The sequence below is a fragment of the Octopus sinensis genome, linkage group LG14 (assembly GCF_006345805.1).
Source record: "Octopus sinensis linkage group LG14, ASM634580v1, whole genome shotgun sequence".
Taxonomy (NCBI): domain Eukaryota; kingdom Metazoa; phylum Mollusca; class Cephalopoda; order Octopoda; family Octopodidae; genus Octopus; species Octopus sinensis.
Window position 1 is genome coordinate 37,336,103 of NC_043010.1, and position 10,162 is coordinate 37,346,264.

Consider the following 10,162-nt stretch of genomic DNA (forward strand, 5'->3'; position numbering starts at 1 on the left):
AAGTCAATTACATTAACTCCAGTTCTCAACTGATACTTAATTTATTGACCCCGAAAGGATGAAAGGCCAAGTCAACCTCGGTGGAATTTGAATTCAGAATGTTAAGAGGGCCGAAATGCCTCTAAGCATTTTGGCCAGCATGCTAATGATTCTGCCAGCTCACCACTTTAATAATAATAATTGCACAAGGCCAGCAATATCAGGAGAGGGGTTAGTCAATTACATCACCCTGATACTTGACTGGTACTTTATTTTATCGACCCTGAGAGGAGGAATAATATTATTGGTAGGATTTGAACTCAGAGTGTGAAGAAGTAGAAGAAATGCCACCGCCAGACATTTAGTCTGACATACTCACCACCTTAACTGTAATAATAATAAGAGCACTCAGAAAGCACAAACCTCTGCCAAGGCAACACCAACATCCTCTCAACGATTAACCGGAGATGTTTTTAAAATGAGAATATCTGAAATAAACTCGACTGCTCTCACAAGCAAGAATACTAAAAATGAACTCTACCACTTTCAAAAATAAATTAAAAATCTGGAAAAATAATCCAGAATCCTTGCTTGGTACCAGATTGATCCCAAAATCTAATCAGTTCATGCCAGTCACAAGGCCAAACATCCCTGAAAGTTTCATCCGAATCTATCCAGCAGTTCTTGAGATATCTTGTTCATGGACAAACAAACAAACAAACAAACACGACTGAAAACAATTCCTCCACCTTTGCTAAAGTGGAGATAATGATAATAATTCTTTTTACTATCGGCATAAGGTCTGGAATTTTGTGGGAGGGCCCTAATTGATTACATCAACCTCAGTGCTCAACTGGTACCTATCTTAAGAAACCCTGAAAGGACGAAAAGCAAAGTTCACCTTGGCATAATTTGAACTCTGAAAATAAAACCTTGAGAAACGCCACTAAGCATTTGGTCCAGGATGCTAATGATTCTGCCGGCTTGCCAACTTAATAATAATAACAATAGTAGTAGTGGTGGTGGTAGCAGTGGCGGCAGTGGAAGCGGCTTTGGAAGCTCTGTGTTTTATAAATATTCTTGATTCCATTTTGATGCATTAGATTTATAGATGTTCATAACATTTGTTTTGTTATATTGAAGATTTCAATTTCATTCCATAGCTAAGCTTCATAGAATGTAAGTGACACCTGAATGCATGTGAATTATGACAAGTAGAATAATATTACAGATTAATAATGGGGATGATAAGTGAAAAAATCATACACTGTAGGATATAGAGGAAAAAAAAATAAGTAGCATTAAATAGTAATAATAATAATCTTTTTTACTATAGGATTAGGGTTGAAATTTAGGAGAAGGGCCAGTCGATTAGATTGGCTCCAGTATGCAACTGTTACTTAATTTATAGACCCCAAAAGGATGAAAGGCATACAAAGGTAAAAAAAACATTGGGTGGGGAAGATGATAGAGACATGGCCCTCTTGATACAGGGACTTCTATAGGGATAATTGAGGAACCCCACTGTCTGAGATTTTCCTGAAATCCTAGGAGTAAATTCCCTCTCCAATTCCTTCCCTCTGACTCAAAGGTCTACACTTTGAGGGATACCATCCACTCTTGCCTTTTTCACAGCTTTCACTCAATATTTCAATAAACTCACTCAAGGACAGCACTTTCCTCTCCACTCTCAATTTTGTTTTCGATTTTCACTTAAAAAAGTCAAAGAGAGTTCTTCCAAAGAGGAATATATCTGTCCTCATGCCTTTCAGCCTTGTCCACCAAACAACCTCTTTTGCCTCAGTCACCAGGCAAAGGAAAACTGCCTTGCCTTCCCAATTGAAGGAGGGTAGTGGTGCAATAATTCTTTCTACTATAGGCACAAAGCCTGAAATTGTTAAGCAAAAATCTTAACTTCATATGAGTTAAAGCGGTAGCTTTAAAAACTTTCTAAGATAGTGACAAGGTGAGATGGAAAGCAAGACAAGCATGGGAGAAAGCCAAGCCTTCCAAATCGAATATTATTAGAGTGATCATCATCATCATTATCATTTAACATCAGCCTTCCATGCTGGCATGGGTTGGATGATTTGACTGAGGACTGGCGAACCAGATGGCTGCACCAGGCTCCAATCTGATCTGGCAGAGTTTCTGCAGCTGGATGCCCTTCCTAATGCCAACCACTCCATGAGTGTAGTGCATGCTTTTACGTGCCACCAGCACGAGGGCCGTCTAGTGGTACTGGCAACGGCCATGCTCAAATGGTGTCTTTTACATGCCACCTGCACAGGAGTCAGTCCAGCAACACTGGCAATGACCTCATTCGAATGTTTTGTTCATGTGTCACCAGCATAAGTGCCAGTAAGACGTCGCTGGTAACGATCACGCTCAAATGGTGCTTTTTAAGTGTCACCGGCACGGAAGCCAGACAGCTGCTCCAGCAGTGATCTCACTTGGATGGAGCTGTTTGCACTCCACTGCCCCAACAGGTCTTTGGCAAACTGACAGAATCGTTAGCACACCGGAAAAAATGCTTAGCAACATTTCTTCGGACTTTACGTTCTGAATTCAAATTCTACTGCAGGTGACTTTGACTTTCATCCTTTCAAAATCAATAAAATACATACCAGTTGAGCCCTGCGGTCAATGTAATCAACTTACTCCATACCCTGAAATTCCTGGTCTTGTGCCAAAATTAGTTTCAAATTTGACAAGAATGGTAAAAATCAAATAAAAGTAACCACCACCACCACCATCATCATCATAATCATCATTTTACTGTCCAGTTTTCCATGTTTGCAAGGGTCATGCTGTGGTTATTGAGGCAGATTTTCCATGAGTAGTTGCTCTTCCTTTCATCAACCTTTACCTGTTTCCAAGCAAGGTAATATTTCCCCATGGCCTGATAGGATTTTTGGCAGAATATAGGAAATGAATGAATTACATTCATTTACGACAAATCATGTAATGTCAACACAAGGAAACACACACGTACACATACATATATATGACATGCTTCTTTCACTTTCCATTTACCAAATCCTTTCATAAGGCTTAAGGCTTTTGTCAACCTGGGGCTATAATGGAAAATACTTGCCCAAGTTCCACACAGTGGGACTGAACCAAAAATCTTGTGGTTGGGAACTGCATGGCCATGCCTGTGCCTATAAGAGAGGTAAATATATATATATATATATTATATATATATATATATATATATATAATATATGTGTGTGGTGTGTGTTTATACATGTATATGTATGCATATATGTATGTGGTGTGTGTGTTTATACATGTATATGTATGCATATGTGTATTTGTGTGTGTGTGTGTGTGTGTTTATACATGTATATGTATGCATATGTGTATTTGTGTGTGTGTGTGTGTTTATACATGTATATGTATGCATATGTGTATTTGTGTGTGTGTGTGTTTATACATGTATATGTATGCATATGTGTATTTGTGTGTGGTGTGTGTGTGTGTGTTTATACATGTATATGTATGCATATGTGTATTTGTGTGTATATGTATGTATATATATGTATATACATATGTCTATAAATGTATATGTAAATATATATATATATGTATGTGTAAATGTAGATATATATATAAATGTACATGCATATGTAAAAATTGATGCTTTATTTACACTGAATGTGACACACAATTCCGTGTTGTCAGCAACAAGCAGAGAGGGATGCTTTGAGAGTTCTTTTTTGAGCTGTGTTTTAATTTAAAACACTAAGATTGAAAGGTAAATGGTAAATGGAACCATAGAACCAGTTGGGGAAGGAAAAAAAAAAAGAATTAAATTAAATAACATGAAACAACAAAAACAAACCAAAAGGAAGAAAAAAACAGAAAATTTAAAGAATGAAAGCAACAACCCTTGAATATACAAAATAACTGATGCCAAAAATATCGAAATACCAAAGGTTAATTGTGTTAGATCAGTGCGCAGACTATATCAGTATAGTCTTGTGTGTGTGTGTGTGTGTGTGTGAGAGAGAGTTGTGTGTGAGTTGTGTTTGTTTTATTGCGTTGTGTTGTGTTCTTTAAAAATATTCGGTAAATACACAGGTTGTTGGCATCAGTAATATCAAGCTTCAGTTAATTACATTCCCCCTTCAGAAAGTGCTTACAATACGTTTTTTTTTTTTTTCTTTCAATTCACTCGAAAGTTATGAAAGAGTGTGAAAAGATTTGCTCTCTAATGTGTGTGTGTGAGTTTGTGTGTGTTTATGTGTGCGTGTCTATATCTATGTGTGTCTATGTCTACATGTATATATCTGTATACATATGTGTATATGTTTGTATATGTCTTATGTGTGCATATGTCTCTGTGTGTGTGTGCATGTCTGTGTGAAAGTGTTTGTATGTGTGTGTGTCAATGTGTGTGTGTGTACATGAAGGGAGCTACATGGGTTTAATATTGGATTCTTTTAACTAGGAACAAAGCCATGTTTTGTTGTTTTGGCATTTTTTTTTTGTGGGTGTGTGGGGATTATTTTATGATGTTCTTTGTTGGTTTTGTTTTGTTTTTGCTGGTGCAGTGTGGGATTCTTTTTTTTTTTCCCCCATCGGTGGAAAGAGAGAGAGAGAGAGAGAGAGGAAGTATAATCAATGGAATTGGTTTCCAATATATTTCTGGTTCTGTTTACTTATTTTACATATATTTCAATCACATTGTGTAAAAAGTTCTAAAAGCAAAACAGATTACCAATTCACCAAAGTCAACCACAAAGCATAGGAATACACCATACACATGTATGTGTGTGTAAATAGGGATTAAAGAATTGCCTTACTAAGTGAATGACCGTTGAGTTCTATAGTAATACGTATGTAATGTGCTAGATATATCTTGTGACTGGTACAAGCTATAACGGTACATTACATATATGTATATAGGTTTAGGTATAGCTCTATGGTAAGAAGTTTGCTCCCCAACCACATGGTCCTGGGTTCAGTCCTAATGTGTGGAACCTTATACAAGCATTTTCTATACTAGCCCGGAGTGACCAAATCCTTTGTGAGTGGATTTGGTTGACAGAAGCTAAACCATGCTTTTGTGTGTGTGTGTATGTGGTATTTGTGTTTGTCACCCACCACCACGTGATATCTGGTGATAAGAAGTTTGCTTCTCAGCCATGTGGTTTCATGGTTCGGTCCTACTCCACAGTACTTTGGGCAAGTGTTTCCTACTATAGCCTCAGGCTGACCAAAGCCCTGGAAGGGGATTTGATAGAAAGAAATTGAAACAAGCCTATCATATATTTATATGTCTATGTGTGTATGTCTTTGGGTATGCTTGTCAACAAGTATTGGTTTGTTTTCATCCCTATAGCTTAGTGGTTCATGAAAAGAGACCAATGGTATAATTACCAGGCTTAAACAATAAGTTCTGGGGTCAATTCGTTTGAATAAAATTTTGTGGGGCAGTAGCCCAGCATGTCTGCTGTTCAATGACTGTAGCAAGTAAAAGAAAGATTTATGTGTTTAAGCAGTAAAAAAAAACAAAAAAACCCAATGGGACAGGCAGTTGGGAAATGCAGTTGAGAAGCTTGCTTCACTGCATAGTTTCAGGTTCAATCCCACTGCTTGGAACCTTGGGCAAATCTCCTCTAATATAACCTCAAGTTGACCAAAGCTCTGTGAGTGGATTGGTAGGCAGAAAATGAAAGACTGTAGCAAGAATATTTAGCAATCGAACTTGGATCACTACAAGTATATGATCACGATTAATATTACAGTATTACTACACTCACGGAGTGGTTGGCATTAGGAAGGGCATCAAACTGTAGAAACACTGCCAAATCAGACTGGAACCTGGTGCAGCCTCCATGGTTTACCAGACCCCAGTCGAACCGTCCAACCCATGCTAGCATGGAAACGGACATTAAATGATGATGACGATGATGATGACTAATGTCATAAAAAAATCTGGCCTTTCAAGACTTCATGTGGAACTGGATCTCACAACAATTTCATCTTTGGAGTGCTTTTTCTGAACAAGACCACCACTGCATATTCAGTGCATTTTAGCCACTACCAACTGACATCGGATGGCAGACATCAGGGGAGACACAGAGGACAGCAGACAGCAGCAGAACCAGGAGTTTTTGTTTGCAATAAAAATAAATATTTTTTTTTATCAGGAATCTCAAACAGATTTCAGTGTTCTTCATCATAACAAGTGATGACTAACGAAACCATGATGCATGTGTATATATGTATGTGGTTATGTATATATGTGTGTATAGGTATGTCTATATGTTTGTGTGCATGTATGTCTGTGTATGTTTGCGTACACTCTTGTCATGATTGGTTGTAAAATAAGCATCATTGTCGTACAAGCAATGTTCTTCTGTTCCCAGTCTTCCATGGAAATCATGCCTGGCCATGGGGTAATATCACCTTGCTGCTTGAGAAACAGATAAGGGTTACCAATGGGAAGGGCATCAGGCTGTAGAAAATCTACCTCATTGAATTCCATCTGACCCATGTGAGCTTGGAAAAGTGGATGTTAAAACGATGATGATGATGATGATGATCGCAAATTAAATAGCAAAAAGAGTTATATATTTCTAGACAAAGGCAATAGTCACTACTAATAAATGCTCTAAGGTGTTGTTTAATCAAAGGTTTGTCCAGATTGGAGCTGATATGGTTAAAAAGATTGCTGTCATGAATAAATATATGTTCTTTTACCTTGTTCAACTAAGATTTAAAAATCAAACGAAATCACACTTGAATGTTCAGTTTAAAGAAATTTCAATTAAATTAAACAGCTGTTTCAATTAAAATTTTCCGTTTTTTTACTTTTGTTTTAAACTGAAATTCAGAATTCAACAATTCAACATGAATAAAAATTGAATTATCCAGTTTGGAATTTTAAATTAATAAAATTAAATTGTTTTAAATGAAAAAAAAACATCATTTAATTCTCCGTTTGTTTTTTCTTTTTTCTTTCTTGAACTGATATTCAAACTCAAATCAAAATTTAATTTTTGGCCTTAGAATTTCAAATTAATAAAATTAAAATATTCATATTAACCAAATGTCTTTTGATAAATTTAATATTTTTAAATTTCAAAATGATATTCAAAATTGAAATTTAAATTGCTTGTTCAACTCACAGCTAGTAAAAAAAAAATTTCTTTTAGAATTCATTTCCAAAATTTTTTAGATGCAATAAATCGTGCTGAACTTGTACCATTAATCATCGACAAGAAACTAATCATGATATCCATTCTGATTTTTCCAGGCATGCCAGAAAGTATTTCACAAACTTAGAAGACGACCAAATGGCAGATGTACAGAAGAGTATGGGGCTCCTGGCTTTCCCTTCAGACACTAGTATTAGTCCATACAAGGTAATCTCTCTTTGATTTTCTATCATTGTCTTGTTGATGCTGTCTGTGGATGAAGTAAAAGATGATGGGTTAAAAAGAGGCTTATAGTAGGTAGGCCACCACTAAGCATATCCCTTGTCATGTTCAATAGTTATTTGGTTATAGCAGTGACTCGTTAATGCTGCTACACTAAATTGGTGCTGACCAAGCGTTTTGTCCATCTTAAATGCTAATTTTTGCCATCTGACTGGACTGGAGCAACACAAATTAATTAACCTTTTTGATACCAACCCAGCTGAAACTGCCTCTGGCTCTATAGTACAAATGTCTTGTTTTCAAAAGTTCTGAAATAAAATCTTCCACCAAGACCTTAGTCACAATTTATATTCCTAACACTAGCTTAATGATAACTAAGTTATTTCACAAAACTCTTTGTTATATTTTAAATTAATTGAAAGAAATGCAGAGCATCTCAACAGAAATAGGGTAACAAAAGGGTTAAACACATTGTGCTTCTTCTGGGTAGTCTTTCAAGTCCAAGAAAGGTGATTCCACAATTTCTTACTGAACAATCTTCACAGATGATTTGCTTATAGTGATCAAATGTTTGTTTACAGCAATTGAATTGTCATCATCGTCATCGCCGTTTAACGTCCGCTTTCCATGCTAGCATAGGTTGGACGATTGACTGAGGTCTGGCAAACCAGATGGCTGCACCAGATTCCAATCTGATCTGACAGAGTGTCTACAGCTAGATGCCCTTCCTAACGCCAACCACTCCTAGAGTATAGTGGGTGCTTTTATGTGCCACTGCCATGAGGGCCAGTCAGGCATTACGGGCAACAGCCACGCTCAAATGGTGCTTTTTATGTGCCACCTGCACAAGAGCCAGTCCAGTGGAAGTGGCAACGACCTTGCTTGAATGTTTTTTCACGTGCCACCAGCACAAGTGCCAGTAAGGCGACGCAGGTAACGATCATGGGCGATGCAGGTAACGATTACAGACGACACAGATAACAATCATGGGCGACACAGGTAACGATCACGGGTGACGCAGGTAATGATCACGAATGATTTGCTTATACTGATTAAATGATTGGTCCGTACGAGTGCTTGGTGTGTCATATGTCAGATGTTGAAGTGATCATAGAACAACATGAAATGAAGTGTTTTGCTCAAGAATACAATGCATCACCTGGTCCAGGAATCGAAACTACAATCTTACAGTTGTGAATGCAATACCCTAAGTCTATAGTAGAAGACACTTGCTCAAAGTGTCATGTAGTGGGGCTGAACCCAAAACCATGTGGTTGTGAAGCAAACTCTTCTTAATCACACAGCCATGTACATGTATGTATATACACACATACACATCACCTGTGCTGATCTCGCCTGTGCTTGTGCCACATAAAAAACACTAAGTCCATTCTGCTGAGTGGTTGGTGTTAGGAAAGGCATCCAGATGTAAAAATCCTGCCAAAACAGTCACAGAAGTCTGGTGCGGACGTTAAACAATGATGATGATGATGGTGATGATATATGATCAGATTCCAATGAGGCTGGTGTTGGTCTGCATTGAAAAGACTTATATTGTGTAGTAAAATCAATAAAACGTGTACAGTGGAGTTGCAGTGAGGAGTGGAAAACTCAACATTTCAGACTCAGTCCCTTTTCAGGAGAAATTTGGAAGGTATAAAATTAATGAGAGATAACACAGTTTGACATCCTTTAAGTTAAAAAAAAAAGCACATATATACTCACATCTCTATATACATATATAATATACAGACATTTATATAAACACATAAATACATACACGCATACATCTATATATATATATATATATATATATATATATATACACACACACACACATATACATACATACATACACACACACATACACACACACACATACACACACACACATTCACACATCATATAGTCTGAGTTCCTATGTTTATCGCATAACTTTGTATAAACTCAACCACTAATTATTTATTGAACAGTTGTGTGGAATGCCTCAAGTTTAGAGACCAATGAAGATGTGTTGTATCAGACACATGAATCTCTCTGTCTATCACCTTAGATACTATATGTGTGACTCTGTGTGTGTGTCTACATATATAAGGTGGCAGACACACACATACACACATATGTATGTATATATCTATATATATATATATAAATATATATGTGTGTGTGGTGTTTGGAAACTAACGACTGAAAAAAATTACTGTGCTAATTAGTTCAATCTCAGTACCTTCAACTCTGGAAATGTTCCATGGTTCACTTATATTCTTGTCCTGTTTTTTTTTCTTCTTCTTAATTTTCTCTTCTCTCTCTCTCTCTGTCTCTCTCTCTCTCTCTCCTTCCTTCCTTCACTGTGCATCTTATCTCTCTCTCTCTCTCTTTTTCTCTCTCTCTCTTGCATGCTCTCCTTTTCTCACTCATTTTCCCTCTTTTTCTGTCTGTTCTTCATTTTCAAAGTCTCTTTTTCTCTCTTGTCTTCAGTTTCCTCTTCTGCCTCACTCAAGACATATTCCTCCTTTCCTTCCCTGTTCTCTTTTGCTCTGCACCTTTCCCTCACTTTCTTCACCATCACCTCCACTGGCCCCACACACACACACAAAATAAGAAACTGCCCAGAAATTACAACTCTACAAGCCACAATCCACGCCCCCACCCCACCAGCTCACAACTTATATTTTTTTAACCATCTCTGACTGCAATTTATTAACCTTGACATTGCTGCCAGACACTCTACACACACACACACACATGCACACATCCTTTTTCTACCTTTCCTTCTTCCTCTGTGTGTG

At 37.2% G+C, this 10,162-nt stretch overlaps 1 protein-coding gene across 1 annotated transcript in view; it reads left to right on the plus strand.

Moving 5' to 3' along the window:
- LOC115219214 (E3 ubiquitin-protein transferase MAEA) overlaps positions 1–10,162 on the plus strand; it is a 497,958-nt gene that overhangs the window by 393,132 nt on the left and 94,664 nt on the right. The window contains exon 6 of the mRNA XM_029789348.2: positions 7,250–7,358. Within this exon, the coding sequence (XP_029645208.1) occupies positions 7,250–7,358 (109 nt within the window). The remainder of the gene's footprint in view (positions 1–7,249; positions 7,359–10,162) is intronic.